General features: G+C 40.9%; 1 protein-coding gene across 4 annotated transcripts in view; it reads right to left on the bottom strand.

Moving 5' to 3' along the window:
• Positions 1–18,050, bottom strand: part of WDR17 (WD repeat domain 17) — a 93,581-nt gene that overhangs the window by 32,660 nt on the left and 42,871 nt on the right. For all 4 annotated transcript variants that reach the window (XM_036250242.1, XM_036250241.1, XM_036250243.1 and 1 more), the window contains 7 exons: positions 17,561–17,683; positions 15,093–15,277; positions 9,909–10,077; positions 8,026–8,117; positions 5,613–5,695; positions 3,646–3,732; positions 2,194–2,358 (listed from right to left, as the gene is read on the bottom strand). In XM_036250242.1, coding sequence (XP_036106135.1) covers positions 2,194–2,358; positions 3,646–3,732; positions 5,613–5,695; positions 8,026–8,117; positions 9,909–10,077; positions 15,093–15,277; positions 17,561–17,683 — 904 coding nt within the window. The remainder of the gene's footprint in view (positions 1–2,193; positions 2,359–3,645; positions 3,733–5,612; positions 5,696–8,025; positions 8,118–9,908; positions 10,078–15,092; positions 15,278–17,560; positions 17,684–18,050) is intronic.

The following is an 18,050-nucleotide window of genomic DNA, read 5'->3' as shown; positions in this document are numbered from 1 at the left end:
TTATTGGAGCACAACGTATTTTTCAGTGTATTAAAAAAGCATTTTATGTTTCAAGATATGTTATGCTTCTCTTCTCTATAGCAGAGGGAAATGAATAATTAGGCTGGAGCTAGCCTATTCAGCATACAGTTATTTTTTTTCCTGACTTTTACTAGCCATTTGTTAATGATACTGAATGTATCATTTTACAGTTTATATGTTTTAAAAATTGCTTTCTTAAAATGAAATATCCAAAACAGATAAAGCCAAAGAAAACTATGATTAATAACATGGATACAACAACTTAAGAACACTCAAATTATTTGTAAATTATAAAAACACTATACATCTGGAATTACTCTCAGATCAAGTTCAAAATTTAAATATAACTGGATTCATATTACTTGAATCTGTTTATACAAAGTACAAATGTTACTAAAATAAAATTTGAACTCAAAATCAACTGAAGACCCCCAAATGCCAACTTTCCTTGGACAATCATGCTAATTATTTAGTCACAGATTTATATCAACCTGACAATACCAAAATGTTAATACTTCAAAGATTATATTATATAATACTATAAAGGAGATATATATATATTTAAGCATATCTTTACCTGAAAGGATTTTTCCCCCCTTATTCTAGTACAGAACTATGTATCTAGGTAGATCAAGACCTATTTTTGGGTGCTAATTTTTTATATATATTTACATTATTTTGTTTGATATCATATCTTTATATATAAGACTGTATTAAAGTGTTTTGTTTCAAAATACTTGAATGTTACCATGGGGGAACTGGAACAGGTGTCCCTGTTTTATGATGTAAGTTAGAATAGGCAAACATCAGGCACTGAAGTCCGTGTGTGTGTGTGTGTGTGTTTATCCTCACCCAAGGACATTTTTACATTTATCTTCAGATAGAGTGGGGGGGGGGGGGTAGAGAGAGAAACATCGATGTGAGAGACACACATCAAGTGGCTGCCATCCACATGACCCCAACCGGCCCGGGGACAAACTGCAACCGAGGTACGTGCCCCCAGCGGGAACCGAACCTGCGACCCTCAGGTATGCAGGCCGATGCTGAGCCCAACTGGCCAGGGCCTAATGTATACATTTTAATTGAACATAAGGAACACTGTGCGCGGGGACGCGTGTCTGCGCCCACCGTACATAGGAGTGCCTGAGGTTTCCAAAAGGAAGCACAGTACCTGCGAATTCTGTCATAAGTACATTGGCAATGAACGATGTCCCAACAATTTTGACTTTTTCTAAAGGTGCTGGATAACATGCTAGGTACAACCATCATCTACGTGACTACTAAAAGGACAACCAGAATTCAGTGAAGCCTTTCAACATTCATTTCCACAGTCAGTTAGATGCTTACTGCTGTCTTTCTGACAAATATTTCTTAGACAATAATTGAAGATTATGCTTCCTTTTCACGTAGAATAGAATTTGGACTCTGGAATGCATGGTAAGAGACTGGTGATAATCCCCAGACATCCCACACTATTTTTATTATTAAATTTGGGCTTATTTCAATATTTCAAGAAGAAAATACTTAATTTTCAATATTAGACCAGAGGTTACTGTATACTATGACTTATATTTGCATAAAGTAAGATTTTTCTTACTTAAATATATCTCATACTCAATAGTGACCAAACTGTATTATGCAAATCTATCTTGTTTAAATATAAAATATAGTCAAGATTTCAGAAACTTCCACAAATCCCCCCCAAATTTTAAATCACTCTCATTGCTAAAACATCCTCTTTTCATGCTAAAACATGTAAGAATCGTCTTTCACACCCTCCGTCATGGCCACACAGTACATTGTTCTCTATGCTATGTGACACATAAGCGCTTCTCTATATTTTACAGTTGTTTCCTATCTTTTTCCCTTTCCCAAATGACCCTTTTAAAATTTTTGTTTCTATTAACTTTGCTATTAGTAAGATAGAAATAAGCACCCATAGTAAGTTAAATACGTAAGAAAACAGAAATCATGACTATGTTAACATAAGTGCGGCACAGATTTAATTTAGTTTTGGTTGAATGTAATTAGGTACTTGTTAACTGCCAAAACTTTAAGTACATATTTTAAGTATTTCCCATTCCAGTTGGACCATACAAATAAGTGCGTTTCTGAAAAACTATAAGCAAATGATTTCAAGGACTAGAAAATTCGAATCTAAAACATCCATACCCATCATCAGAACCACTGCAGAGAACCCCCTCCCGCAGGGGAGACCACCTCACGTGGAACACTTTGGCTGTGTGGCCACTGAACACTTTCAGTGGCTGATCCGAGCTGGTGGCTACATAATAGACACGGACACTTCGGTCTTCACAGCCAGTAGCTATCATGTCTCTGAAAGGACATCAATGGCATATGGAAATATAAAACATGATGTTATTTGTTACTGATGATTTAAAAATGTACACAATTCTAATTTCTAGCACTAGAATTTTTTGCTTCCTTAATGAATCCCTCCCTTACCCCCCATTGGTCTTCTCCCCCCTGGTCCCCCCTACTGGCCTTCACCACACTTGTCTGTGTCCATGGGTTATGCATGTAAGTTCTTTGGTTAATCTCTCCACCTCCACCCTGTTCCTCTGAGATTTATCAGTCTAACAATGTGTAATAATCTTCTGTATTGACTGGAAGAAATACACAGATCTGTCATTTTGTATAAAATGTGACTTGATTCAGAACACAGGTGCCCTGGCCGGTTTGGCTCAGCGGTTAGAGCGTTGGCCTGCGGTCTGGAGAGACCCGGGTTCGGTTCCCGCTAGGGACACGTACTTCGGTTGCAGTTTGTCCCCGGCCCTGGTCGGTCGTGTGGGTGGCAGCCACTCGATGTGTCCCTTTCACATCGATGTTTCTCTCTCTCTCTCTCCCCCTCCCACTCTATCTGTACAAAAATTGCAAAAATGTCCTCGGGTGAGGATAAAAAAACAAAACAAAACAAACAAACAAAAAAAACACAGGTAAAATAAAGTATTAATAGTTTCGCATGTATATTGTCCACCTGTAATATGAAAATCATAAGATAGTTCACACTGTTTTAACGCATCTGAAGAGAGTTTGAACTTCTAAGAGCAACGTACATCGCGTCAAAGAGAGGCTGAAGCTCAAGACTCGGAGGTGCGATGAGTTCAGGATCAATTTTAGTGGAGGTGTGACTTGGACGATGTTTAAATCTAAGCTGGTTTTCACACGGTGACTATCAGGCTCTTAAGCAAGGCTGACTTTCAAAACCATCCGTGTGTGTTCCACATGGGGGCGCTCACCCCTGCTGAGGCACCAGCACTGGGCAACGGGAGGTCCTGGCAGACCCAGACACTGCACAGGCCCCTAACAGGGCTAGTGCAGGCCCTGTTCTCTGACAGAATCCACACCACACACAGATTGGACTGGTTTCCATTTTTCATTATTAGCCATATGCTTTGTGGTAAAGCATCAGGAAGTTGTTTTGAAAGCAGGAAATTGATATTTCTAAATCATGTAAAAATTCATGAAATAAAAATAAACATCTAGAATAAATAAGCAATTAGAAGGCTAGACAAGGGGAATATTACCAAAAAAGAATGATTGGGACTAACATTAAACTTTATGGTGTAATTATTACTTATTTCAGGAAAAAAAGACACTCACTTGTTGTTTTGGCTCCAATCACAACCAAACACGGCAGCAGGATGTTTGTACCTGTGTAGTACTTTACCACTGACTGTTCGAATAATACTGAAATTACAGAAAAAAACATTCTGAACAGTTCATTCAAGGGATCAAAGAATTGTATTAGTCACACAAACGTAAGTATTTTAGGATGAGACCTTGTTTGCAGAGTACTGGGAACATTAGAAAATACTGTGCAAATGTTATTATCAATTATGAGTATGCATATTTATATCACATATAATTAATTATGGTAATCCATTTATATCCATTTAAAGGTGACACATTTTTATTTGGAAACTATTATAGAATTTTTGATTGAGGAAAAGCACAATTTATACATATATTTTAAAACATGATATAACATATGTATTAGATATTTAGCTTCAGCATTTATATTTAAAACAACTAACTGAGCCCTTCCAGTGTGGCTCAGTGGACTGAGCACCATCCCAGGGACTGAGAGGTCCTGGATTCCAGGCAGGTGCACAGGCCCAGGCTGCAGGCTCCATCCCCAGTAGGGGGCGTGCGGGAGGCAGCCAATCAATGTTTCTCTCTCCCATTGAAGTTTTTCTCTTTCTCTCTCTCTAAAAAAAAAAAAACAAAAACAAAAAGAAATATTAAACCAACTAATTTATAATGCTGATTATACATACCATCACACCATCACACCAAGTCCAAGATGTATAAGTTTTAATACTTCTCTGCATATTCTAAGTGATATAACTAATATTCAAAAGACCCCCTTCTCCCTGAAAGGATCCAATATACTTTGACTGCAAAAATAAGAGAAGCTCCAATACCCCACTCCACGAGACCACAATGCAAGGGCCATTGAGTCCGTTAGAAAGAAACGTTAGTTGTGTGCGATGTTTCACGTCTCTGGAAAGCCTCTCTGAGACACCGGGAGGCCCCCCACAGCGCCCGAGTTGCTGGGGGTGTGGGACGGATGCTCAGTCTGGCCACCTCTGATGAACGACTGTGCTTATTCATCACACAGGTGAGCCCGGCCAGTCCCTGGGAAAGCTAATCATGTGTCACCTGATCAAAAAACACTTGGGCACATTAAAAAATATATATATATTGGTTTGTATCAATTTGCAAATAGATCTTTTCAAGGAAAATATCACTTATATGGCTATTTCTGAAAATGTCAATTTCCTGTAAAGAAGTTCGGGTTCCATGGGTGCCGTCTTCCCCACGGAGATTACAAGGTGAGCGTGAGGGAACCTGGGGCAAAGCAGAGCCTCAGGCGAGACGAGCTACTGCCACCAACAGCCAGGAGAGTTGCGTCAGCGTCAAAGGCCAACGCCTGCAGCTGCAGGGCCGCCACCTGGCTGAGGCCATTCGTCCCCAAAGGCAGTTCTTCCCACACGTGTTCTTTCGTGGAAACCTACTTTTCCCTAGAACTTAACAGAATTCAGAAAGCTCATATTTCTGAAACATAGGATCAGCGAACTGAGCATCTAAAAAAGGTATTTTCCACACGAATTACCTTATTCCTCTTTGCAGAGGCTTCTTATATTTCTACAAATAGCAGCGCCTCCAAAACTGTGAAGAAGTTTCTAGAGCACCTGATATCTCCTGCGTCACTCTAAAACTGAAATGCCACTCCCTCAAAACTCTGAAGAGATCACTTAGACTCTCCGTAAACGGTCCTTCGAGTCTCTTTGAGGCAATTCGCAGTCCTTTAGTTGTCGTTCAGGTAGGGTTTCACTTGCAACAACTGCTGGCTTCTTTACTTCCGATCATCATTCCACTGTCATCTACTACCGACACCTCAGAGCAGCAGAGCACATGCCGCTGTGGACTTACGGACACTGCTTGTGAGAGCTGGAGAGGTGCCCAGCTGGAACCGCACCGACTCTGCCGCATGCGCTAACGGGGTGCAATGGACAGGACCCACTGCGTCCTTCCCGGACAGTGACTCTGTGCGCGGCACTCACCAGAAGCCATCGCCGCTGCAGGTCGCTATTCTCCTGGAATCTTTGTGACCCCAGGCAATGCAGAATATTCCATTCTTTCCATGCTTCAAAAAATGCAAAACACCTATCAATGAAAAATAATTCACCCCCTTTTCTCTTATTTATTTACTTCCTCTAGGTATTATTTCTGCACTAGGAGCTTCAAGGGTGGGGAATGTCTGGCCCACAGGCAGTGTAAGGCCCGTGCAATCACCCAGCTAACATCACCGCCTCACCAAATCAGCCTGACCAAATGCAGCAGGCCAGTCTTTAAGTTGATAATTTTGTATGGCCTGCAAATGATGTTATAAATATCCAAATGGCCCTACGCAGAAAAAAAAGGTTCCCTACCCCTGCTAGATGATGCTAAAAGAGACATCACTGCCAACAGCAGAGATATGCATTAAGAACGTGTCATGTTGTCACACTTGACCAGCAAAGTCATTGCTGCAGAACATGAACTGGGCGGCTCTGGTTCTCCTTGTGGACACTGGTAGAGCCAGAACCTGCTGCTGAGCCTTCGGTGGAACTCAGCTCTGCCAACGCCTTCTCCTGCAAACACCCGGCTGGAGCCGAGGAGAGTTATCTGCTTCCTCACCCAGCACAACTGTGACCAGTGTAAGAAACATCGCAGAAAACCGTTACCATTGATTGTTCTTCTCAATTTCAAAGTTTTATTTACATAAAAACAAAGGAGAGCATATTTAAGATCATGCCTACAACCAATAACTCTATATTTATGTGTTCATTTGCATTCTTGGTCTGAGAAAGGTGAAGGGATATAGTCATAGCTGCCGTGATGAGAATTCTTCAAACACAAGAAATATATTATTATCCTTGGGAATATCCTTCAGCAACTGAGTCGTGAGTGAATAAGGACTGAATCAGCCCATTTCCAAATCTGATTTAAAACACTTCACTCTTCCATAAGACTCAAGTGTGGCTGTTAAGGGGAGAGCAAAGTGCCTTTAATCCTGAGCTTTAGTCTGTTGGACTAAGGTTGTCCTGTTTGAGGTTCCTACCTCTTGGGAGGCTAGGTGGAGGAGGCTCGTAAAGATGGATACAGCAAGGGCGTCTCTCTCAGCTGAAGGCGTGGAGGCCTTCGGCCAGTTTGTCACCCCACGCAGAGGGCACTAGGACTCTCGAACGTCCTGCATTTCCTGTGTGAGGCCCATGTGACTGCTGCTTCAAGCTGGCACTGCTAATTCCCCCATGTGCATTCTCCTAGATGTGACTACGAAATGTCCTTGGTGCTAAGATGCTGGGCGCTGGAGTCGGGCTGGGAGGGCTCAGTGCCAACGGGCAGGCAGGTTAGGTCACACGATGCCATAAGAACAGATCAATAGACCTCACACCCAAGGATAAAAGTTTTGGATCTAGATCAAAAGTTTCCTTTTCAGGTTAATTTCTTCTCATATCCCTATTTGTTCAGGTTAAGTGTTGTTCTGGTGGGGAGGGTGGAGGGGAGGCTGGGGCACTGCTGGATGAGAGCTGTTCTGTGGAGAAAAGGGAGGTCAGCACACGGTCCTCTGGGGGGTTCCCTTTTCCGAGCAACTCTGCTCACTGGGGTGTGGGTCTCCCAGACACTCTGCGCCTGTCACATGTCTCAGAACCCCCAGATCAAGGCTACTTGGTCCTCAAAGGGATAACAGTCCTTTGCACAGATGGTTTTAATACCTCAAATACATTAACGATTTTCACAGAAGTTATGTATTTAATACACTTGAACAGCAACCATTGGAAAGGAATGAAATTTCAAGAGCAAGAAGCAATCCTGGGTTCTGTGCTACTGCTCTCGACTCATTTCTAACACACTGTCCAGGTGATGAGACCGCGTGTTTCCCAAGAGTGGGCTCGTAAGCTATGGACAACAATCTGACTCCAAGTGGAGGTCAAAGGACCATCTGTGACAGAACAAACAGTAAGAGGAGAGGTTCTGGAACTTGTCATGGAATACGAGAATTTAAGGACTGAAGGGAAATCCAAGGAATTCTATAACCCAACTTGACCGTCTTACAGGTGAAGAGTCGGGTTCAGGCAATCAAACGAATCTCCGCACATCAAGAGCCAACGAGTAAGAGAACTGGGGCCCTAACTTGGGAGTCCTGAGTTTAGTCTCTTCCAGCTACTGAATATTTGCCCAGATACTCCAGGGAGAAAGACTCAAAGTTCCCCTGAATCTCCAATGCAATTTGAGGTGGATTTTTATATCTTAGACGCATTTACATTTTTCAGAATTCATTTTAGCATGTAAACATCGTCTTAGGTTTTCTTCTAAGACAGAGAACATAACGCCACCTGGTGATTAACTATTAAATTAAGAGACAAAAGCATTTTAAAATATGGAGCAGTACAAGACATTAGGTCCGTCAGCTACCAGTAAATAACGTCTTACCTCATTAAATCGGTGTACTATTTTGCCCTTTTTAATATCCCAAATGAAAGCACCGTTTTGGGAAGTTGCTCCAGCAATACAATTCAAATCACCTTAGGAAACAATTTGTTAGACATTGTAAGAAATGTCTTCCAGAAATGTGTGTTTTGAAAATTACATTTTTGAAAAAGACTTGAGATTTGCAAAGTAGTTCTTTAAACATTTTTATATGGAAATCATTAAATGTATGTATGCAACCACAGAGGACAGTATGAATGCACATCATCGAATGCGTGCAACCACAGAGGACAGTATGAATGCACGTCATCGAATGCGTGCAACCACAGAGGACAGTATGAATGCACGTCATCGAATGCGTGCAACCACAGAGGACAGTATGAATGCATGTCATCGAATGTGTGCAACCACAGAGGACAGAAAGAATGCATGTCATCGAATGTGTGCAACCACAGAGGACAGTATGAATGCATGTCATCGAATGTGTGCAACCACAGAGGACAGTATGAATGCATGTCATCGAATGTGTGCAACCACACAGGACAGTGAGAATGCACGTCATCAAATGTATGCAACCACAGAGGACAGTATGAATGCACGTCATCGAATGTGTGCAACCACAGAGGACAGTATGAATGCACGTCATCGAATGTATCAACTACACAGGACATTATGAATGCATCCATCCTTCTACAAATATCAAAATACTGTCAGCTGTGTTTTGTCTATAGCCCCCACTCAATTTCTTTCTGTGAACTGGTGACATTATATCATTTCACCCATAAACCCTTCAGTATGGATGCCTAAAACACAGGGTCCCGTTCATTAACATGACCAAGTATCACAATCTCAAATCCTAAAATCTTCAGTAATTCCTCAATATCATCACATACCCAGTCAGTATTTACATTCCTCTGACCATCTAGCAATTGTTTTCATGGTTGGAGAAGTATTTATGTAAGCAAAACACATGACAAAAATTTGCTTTCTCTTTTAAAAACAAATAACGCTTAGTTTTTAAGAAGAAGACAATGTGTAAGGACTGCACTGCTGCCCGTCAGTAGCCAGAGAGGACGTCAGTGCTGTCTCCAGGCTGTCAGAGTGCAGGCTTCTCCATAAGGAAAGGAGGTCAGCCCAGCCCGTGTGGCTCAGTGGTTGAGCATTGACCCTGCACCAAGAGGTCGCCAGTTCGATTCCCGGTCAGGGTACATGCCCAGGATGTGGGCCAGATCCTCACTGGGGGGCGTGCAGGAAGGGGCCAATGGATGTTCTCTCTCATCGATGTTTCTCTCTCTCTCTCCCTCTCCCATCCTCTCTCTCTAAAATCAATAAAGAAACAAAAATTAAAAAAAGAAAGAAAGAAGGTCAAAGAAAAGACCCTATGATGACATAAAAGTCCTTCACTATTCAAAGGTGAGTTTACATGGAATTCATGACATGGTCACAAGTGAACTATGATGATATGGAACCATTCCTATTTACAAAACAGTTGTATCAGGGAAATACAGATATTATACTTTCAGGAAAATAAAATTTTAATTTCCATATATTTGATTCACATGAAAATTTTAAGGAAAACTTTGAAGGAAACTGGGTTATATCATTAAAGGCAAAACGATACAAATGCAGCTACAATTGGACGAGTCACAGTTAACCTGCTTTACCTTGGCTTTTCTATCTGATTGCGTCATATGAAAGGACCCCGAAATCACAGTGCCTACACAGGGCGTCTACTCTAAAACCCCACCAAAAACTGACCCAACAGGTGTGGAACTAATCTGCCTTCACAAGCATTGGGAAGAAGACAGCTCTAAGGGGAAGAAGAGCGTTCAAAGGAAAATAAAAGTCATTTAATCGTATTCCTGACTTTAAGGAGATACTTGTACCTGGAGCCCACGAGAGGGAATAAATGACGCCTTCATTCCCCGGGGACGTGGACACGGCGGTCAGTGTGTTTACGTCCCAGACTTTGATAGTGCCGTCAAACGAAGCTGTTGCTAAGAGATTGGGGTCGTCGGGCTTGAATTTGCAGTCGAAGATGGTTTCCACGTGTCCCTGGGAATGCAGCACAAAGGGTCACAACTACTGAGGAAACGTCACATCATTAATTAGCAAACCACGGTGTCTAACCATGTACTCCCGTCTCCAGAAACGAGTGCACAAACAAGGCGACGAGCGCAGACATGAGCGCGGCGCCGCACACGGGCCGTGCAGTTGCTGCTGCGCCCGCTCGCACGGTCCGACCTTGTCACCCAGCTCCTCACACCAGCAACACACACAAGACGTTCAGAAGTCTGATTTTCAACTTCAGCTCAGTCCATCTCTCTTCTGTCATATACAGAATATTATGCTAGGAATATATAGAGTAATTAACTATTAAAACTTATGATGTCATTCTGGTAGTATAATAAAAGACCAAGATATGAATGAAACTAAAAGACCTTTAATGCAAATACTCCTTTTTTTTTTTATACCAATGGCATTCTCCAAAAGAACTTCACAATTTGAACCAAAAGAAGAATCGACATCGTCTTGTTTTTAATGAGTCTTGTTCCAAAATATTCTAGCAAGTTTATTCTTAGGAACACACAATTCTTGGTCCCAACGCATGGTGGTTTGGACGCTGACATCCCACAAACTGGGAAGTGGGATGTGCAGATGTATGTAAGCATACCTTCAGCGTGGAGACTCGTTACCACGCGCCTGTGGGAGAACCCGGTGAGGTCTAAGGTCAGCAGCCAGATCAGTCTGCCCAACACTGGGGAGCGCAGCTGAGCTCCTGCTCCAGGCAGCAGAAGCTGTGAGATGCTGGGACTGGGGGGTTAACACAGGGGCAGGCTCTCTAGTCCCAGTGACTTCCTTAACGGCCCAGAGGGGACCTGCAAGGCGCCTCTCCAGGCAGAGGAGGGAAGTCTCAGGAGTTAGCAAGAGGGACGGGTCTGTCCAGCCACAGGTCCAGGGCAGGAGCCGTCCCTCTCGTCAGTGTTAAGAACGCACTGCGCAGGGGCCACCTGTATGTGCCTTTTTCAGCGTTAGGTCACGGTCTGCCTTCAAGTTTATCTTTGAAATGTGAGAAATCATATGGCAAGAACTAAACAGTGACTGCTTCTCCATTGTCTTCTTATCAGAAGGGTGCAGGGAGAATGATGAGCACCTTCCGTGTTCTGCTCGAGTCGACGTTCACGTGGAAGTCACCTTTCAGAAAGCGTATGGGTGGGCTTTCCTTCTCCCGTGTACCTGGGCGTCTCTGCAGGTGCGTTACGCTCCCCACATGAGAACCAGCTGTGTCTTCTGGTAACATTTCTAGCCTCTCAAATTTGGGTCTGTGTTAGGGATGACAGCAACTATAAGAACAAAACGCACAGCCTCTTCTGACTGGCAAACACTTTTATTTATTTATTTATTTACTTATTATTTTTTAATTAATTATTTTTGTTACAGATGTTTCTCCTTTCCTCCCACTGATTTCCCCCCTCCCTCATCCTCCCCACCCTGTCTCCACCTTTGTTGTCCATGTCCACTGTTCACCCATACATGCATATAAGTTCTGTGGTTTATCCCCCCTGCACCCCCTCTTCTGGGGATTGTCAGTCTGTACCCCACTTCCATATCTCTGGGACTACCCCATTCCGCAGACTGTTATGTTCATTATATTCCACAAATAAGTGAGATCATGTGATATTTGTCTTTCTCTGCTTGGCTTATTTCACTTAGGATGAGACTTTACAGGTCCCTCCACATCATCTCAAAGGATAAGAGATCTTTCTTTCTTACCGCTGCATAGTACTCCATTGTGTACATGTACCACTGCTTTTTTATCCATTCGTTTACTGATGGACACTGGGCTGTTTCCAGATCTTAGCTATTGTAAATAGTGCTGCTATGAACATTGGGTACATATATTCTTTCTGATTGGTGTTTCAGGCTTCTTAGGGTATATTCCCAGAAGTGGGATCACTGGGTCAAATGGAAGATCAATTTTTAATTTTTTGAGGTAACACCATATTGTTTTCCATAGTGGCTGCACCAGTCTGCATTCCCACCAGCAGTGTACTAGAGTCCCCTTTTCTCCACACCCTCGCCAAAACTTGTCTTTTGATGATTTGTTGACGGTGGCCATTCTGACAGGTATGAGGTGATACCTCATTGTTGTTTTAATTGGCATCTCTCTGATGATTAGTGATGTTGAGCTTTTCTTCATATGTCTCTTGGCCATTTGTATGTCCTGTTTGGAGAGGTGTCTATTTAGTTCCTCTGCCCATTTTTTAATTGGGTTCTTTGTCTTCCTTTTGTTGCATTGTATGGGTACTCTATATATATATTAGAAATTAACCTCTTATCTGATATATCATGGACAATGATGCTCTCCCATAGAGTGGGTTGCCTTTCCGTTTTGATGATTGTATCTTTTGCTGTGCAGAAGCTTTTGAGTTTGACGCAGTCCCATGTATTCATTTTCTCCTTTGTGTCTGTTGCCTTAGGTGATGTATCAGTGAAAATTCTGCTGCATATAATGTCTGAAATTTTGTTGCCTATATTTTCTTGTAAAAATTTTATGGATTCATGAGTCACATTTAAGTCTTTTATCCATTTTGAGTTTATTCTTGTATATGTTGTAAGTTGATGGTCTAGTTTCATTTTTTTGCATATAGCTGTTAAATTTTCCCAACACCATTTATTAAAGAGGCTGTCTTTACTCCCCTGTATGCTCTTGCCACCTTTGTCAAATATTAATTGAGCATATTGCCTTGGGTCCATTTCTGGGTTCTCTGTTCTGTTCCACTGTCTATATGCCTGTTCTTGTGCCAGTACCAGGCTGTTTTGATTATAGTAGCTTTGTGGTATAACCTGATATCCGGTATTGTGATCCCGCCAACTTTGTTCTTCTTTTTCAAGATTGCTGTGGCTATTTGAGGTCTTTTTTGGTTCCATATAAACTTTTGAAGTATTTGTTCTAGTTCTGTGAAGTATGTCGTTGGTATTTTGATCGGGATTGCATTGAATCTATAGATTGCTTTGGGTAGTATGGACATTTAAATAATGTTAATTCTTCCAATCCATGAACAAGGTATGTGCTTCCACATTTTAATATCTTCCTCTATTTCTTTTTTTAATGACCTGTAGTTTTCTGCGAATAGGTGCTTTATTCCTTTGGTTAAGTTGATTCCTAGGTATCTTAATTTTTTTGCCACAATGGTAAATGGGATTGTTTTTTTAGTTTTTCTTTCTGTGAGTTCATCATTGGTGTATAAGAATGCCATCAATTTCTTGATGTTAATTTTGTATCCTGATACTTTGCCAAATTTATTTACTAAGTCTAGTAAATTTTTGATGGAGTCTTTGTGGTTTTCTATGTATAGTATCATGTCATCTGCGAATAATCATGTCCCATGCTGTGTGAAGGGCTGACAGTTTCACTTCCTCCTTTCCCATTTGGATCCCTTTTATTTTTTCCTCCTGTCTGATTGCTGTGGCTAAGACTTCCAATACTATGTTAAGTAAGAGTGGTGAAAGTGGGCATCCTTGCCTTGTGGCAAACACTTTTAAAGTGACAAGATCCACTGAGATCATTTATAATCAAGGAATCTTTTAGTTTTTATTGAATTATAAATATAGTTTTAAAAACAAAATATACTTTAAAATGAGGATATACACTCAATAGACTGTCTATTGAACTTAGATTGCCTAATTTCTTTACTAATGTAAATTTTAATATTTAATTGTTTTGTTATATTTTTCTTCCTTCCCTTTCATGATTCTTTTTAAAGTAAGTGGTAAATTGAAATAATAGAAAAAGTTTGCCATACTGGGAAAGCATTTACATGGAAAGACAAGTTTATGGGGAAAGAAAATTAAATGATCTAAAGACTATCTACAAAAGGAATATTTTTTAAAGTATATTTTTATTGATTTTTTTAGAAAGAGAGGAAGGGAGAGAGAGAAATATCGATGTGGGAAAGAAACATGAATCAACTGCCTCCTGCATGCCCCCTACTGGAGATCAAGCCCACAACCTGAACTTGTATTCTGACCGGGAATCCAAACGGGACCTCTCAGTGCCTGGGATGATGCTCGATGCACTGAGCCACATGGGCAGGAGTACTTTCAAATAACTAAGCTACACACTGTTAAAAAACATTTTTGCTAACATTCAACATTATTATTTGAGGACAAAATTAAATTAGTCCTGAAATAATAGTTTTTTTGAATATATATATATATATATATATATATATATATATATATATTTTTTTTAAACCAGATCAGTTATAGCTCTAGACTCTTTTCTAAGATTTTCCGTGGAAAAACATTAACATTTAAAAGTTTCTTAAATGTCTAGATTAGTATAATTCAAACCTGTAGGGAAAAAATGGGCACTTTTGTAAACTCTGAGCGAGGGAAAATGAAGGATAAATCTTCCCAGTACCGATGTCAACACAGCACACATGCTCCATGCATGGCATGCACTCAAGAGACTGCGCGAGTCCTCCACGTGCCGCACGCTGTTTCAGGCAGTGGAGATGAAGCACAGACCAAAGCCAAACAAAGATGTGTGTCCTCAGCAAGGCTGGATTCTAGTGCGTAGAGAGGCTCAGTGATTGTAAGAACAGAAGCTTATAGAATCAGAACTGTTATGATGATGTCATGATAAAAATAAATCTTGAAAATACTTAATCCAGCCGTGCTCATGTCCAGCTGAGGACGCCCAAGCTCGGAGGAACGGGCGGGGGGGGTGTTCTCCCCCTAAGAGTGTGCTGCCCTCACTGCGCCCCGACTGGCAAGGCAATCCCCGTGCTGTGTGAAGGCTGGCACGGTCCACGCCACCGCAGAGCCATCACAAGCCAGGCATTCCTGCTAACAGGAGTGCCACATTCAACATTTAGAGAATTTCAATAGTGTGTCATCATTCCATACATTATTCTAAAATGTTTTAGCCGACCAAGATAAAGTCCTAATAGATGATTCTTTAAAAAAATAAATTTTAACAATATTAATGTATAAGTAAAAGGAAACATCAGGACCTTCACAAGGTAAGTGTTGTGTCACAGAAGGAACGACCGCAGACATACCATGTCCCGAAGAAAATCCCACTTCTTGGCTCCCATGTCGTAAAGTCCAACACCACCATCCAGGAAACAGCACAGGGCATGGCCTGGAGGAAGGGAAAAGGCCTGGCTCTGGGCCAGAGTGGGCGGGGGCACCGCCTCGCTGGTGGAGGACGTGTAGTGATTTGGGGCTGGAGGCTGGATGGAAACTGAAAAAGAAAAAGTTGGTGAGTCAACATTCATGCCTGCAGCTTCCCATCTGCTGGAATGAAACCCCGGGGCTTGACTCCCAAAGATGCTCCTTTGTTTCCCTGCACCCAGAACATGCACAGTGAACCCTGCGACAATCACATCTTCTGCCAGGAGGACTTTTGCAGCTTTGCCAAAAGGCAGGGTGGGCTGAAGCAGGTTTACAGTTGTGTGGATGGAAAGTACCACAATAATTAATAAGTAATAAGACGAGAATAAACTCTGTGTTCCATGTACTCACAACTGCAAACCTACTTTTGCCCACCCTGTCTATACCCATATACACAGAACTGGATATTATTCTGAAAAGAGGTATACAAAAGTGCAGGGGAGCAGAATGGTTGAAAATCTGTGTGAGGACCACAGTGTGTTGTGAATATCTGGTTCTTATCTCCCCATAAATGAAAGCACACAGTGATGATTTTTCAATTACAATCCTCTTTACAAGTCTTGATATATTAATTTACCCCCCTCCACACACAAACACGTGTGACTTTTTCTTTTAAAGCTTATAACTTTCTTCTACTAATTGCCAATTCAATAAAAATAATTGTTTTTGAGATTATATAATTCACTTCAAGTTAGCACCCAATTTTATTTATTTTTGTTACAGATGTTTCTCCTCCCCCCACTGACACCCTCCTCGCCCTGTCCCCAGCTTTGTTGTCCATGTCCATTGTTCATGCACACATGCATCTAAGTTCTGTGGATTATCTCCCCGCCCAACCCTTCTTCTAGGGATTGTCAGTCTGTACTCCACTTCCACGTCTCTGGGACTACCCTGTTCTTCAGACTGTTATGTTCATTATATTCCACAAATAAGTGAGATCATATAATACTTGTCTTTCTCTGCTTGGCTTATTTCACTTAGGATAATACTTTCCAGGTCCCTCCATGTCATCTCAAAGGATAAGAGATATTTCTTTCTTACAGCTGCATAGTACTCCATTGTGTACATGTACCACTGCTTTCTTATCCATTTGTCTACTGATGGACATTTGGGCTGTTTCCAGATCTTAGCTATTGTAGATAGTGCTGCTATGAACACGGGGGTACATATATTCTTTCTGATTGGTGTTTCAGGCTTCTTAGGGTCAAATGGCAGTTCAATTTTTAATTTTTTGAGGTAACACCATATTGTTTTTCATAGTGGCTGCATAGCACCCAAAGTTTGTCTGACATCCATGTGCATCTTAGTTTTTCTCTCTTCTTCCTCAGGTTTACGTTAACCGTTCGTTCACTTCCATTTCTCCAAATTTCTATCACACAGGTGTCCCCATATTTAGTTATTTTGTTTCTTCTTTCAAGAAGTGTTTCTTTAGAACATGAATATTCTTTTGCACACACAATTCAAAATAATGATATCACTGTAAATTATCAGACTAATCTATATTAATTACATAGTGGAACATAGATAAATATTTCCCAGATATTCTCTCTTTTTTAATATGTTCTTCTTTTTTATTCAAATATAGTAAAGTCTTCCTTATTGCATTCATTTGGCTCACACTCATTCTTAGAATCTGAGAATGGTAGGAAGTCCATACTAGAATAAGCTGCTAATAACAAAAGAAGCATTTGAGTCAATGAAATTTTGTTGACAGTTTGGTTAAAATTAATACGATCCATGACTCCTTTTTCGAATATTTTAATTAACTGACATCATGGGTGCTTTGACACCTTTATATACCTACCCATCTGTAAGTCATCTGTTTTTTAGAATTTGGTCTGTCTATATTTAACATCTTCATTTTCACAAAATTTTTATTTCACACTTTCTGTTACAGCAAAGAATAATGGGTTGAAAGACTAGATATCTAACACTAGATTACCTGAAAGAAATGACGAGATTGGTATGTACTTTATATTTTATGATTTTTTTCTAATGAGCATGAACTACTTCTGTAATATGAAAAGAAATATGAAATAGGAGAATTGGGGGTATTCCACTCATCCCATGATGTGAAAGTTCATAGCAACTAAACAAAGAAACAAATAACTACCAAAACCGGCAGGATAGCCAGACAATGTATCCGCCCCCAGAATGTTCCTTTTGCAGTCTGAGCTAGAAGTGTTGTGGCTCCACAGAAAAGCTCACATTGTGTGTCTTTCGAGGTCCCTTCAGCACAAATACTGTATTTGCTTTTCAGTAGCGTGTGGTATTTGATATGCACACATCACTACATCAGCCTTTTTATCTGAAAGCAGCAAATACCATGAACTCTGATGATACTTTTACTTACATTTTCTTCTTGGAGGAGAGTTAAGTACATGTAAGCAGTGAAATCCTGTTTTCTTTAACTTAAAATTATCAATAGGTGTTGTTCTTGAGACATTCCAAATGCGTAAAACACCAACTTGAGAATCTAGTCAGGAAAAAAGCATTCTGTTAACAAATTTTATTTGAAATATAAAATGCCCAGACAGGGAAGTAACCAAAAAAACTTCGACTTGTAAGATTTTTAGCACGGCTAATTGGCATTCTTCAAACAGTAAGATTGTATAATAATACAATGAAAGAAACAACTAAAACACTATTCAGTGTTTAAATTTTTCATACATTTACTACTTTTCCTGTTCCTGACCCTTCTCTAGGATGAGAAACTGCCTTCCATGGCCCCTCCCCCACACAGGTCAGCATGACAATCTGATCACAGAAAGCCCCACTGACCCCGTGCGCTTGGAAAGCCAGGCCGAGAGCTCCCCACCAACGCTCAGCGACCCTTCCTCGTC

Source organism: Molossus molossus, unplaced genomic scaffold, assembly GCF_014108415.1.
Source record: "Molossus molossus isolate mMolMol1 unplaced genomic scaffold, mMolMol1.p scaffold_m16_p_9, whole genome shotgun sequence".
NCBI lineage: Eukaryota > Metazoa > Chordata > Mammalia > Chiroptera > Molossidae > Molossus > Molossus molossus.
This window is presented reverse-complemented; position numbering and strand designations above follow the sequence as displayed.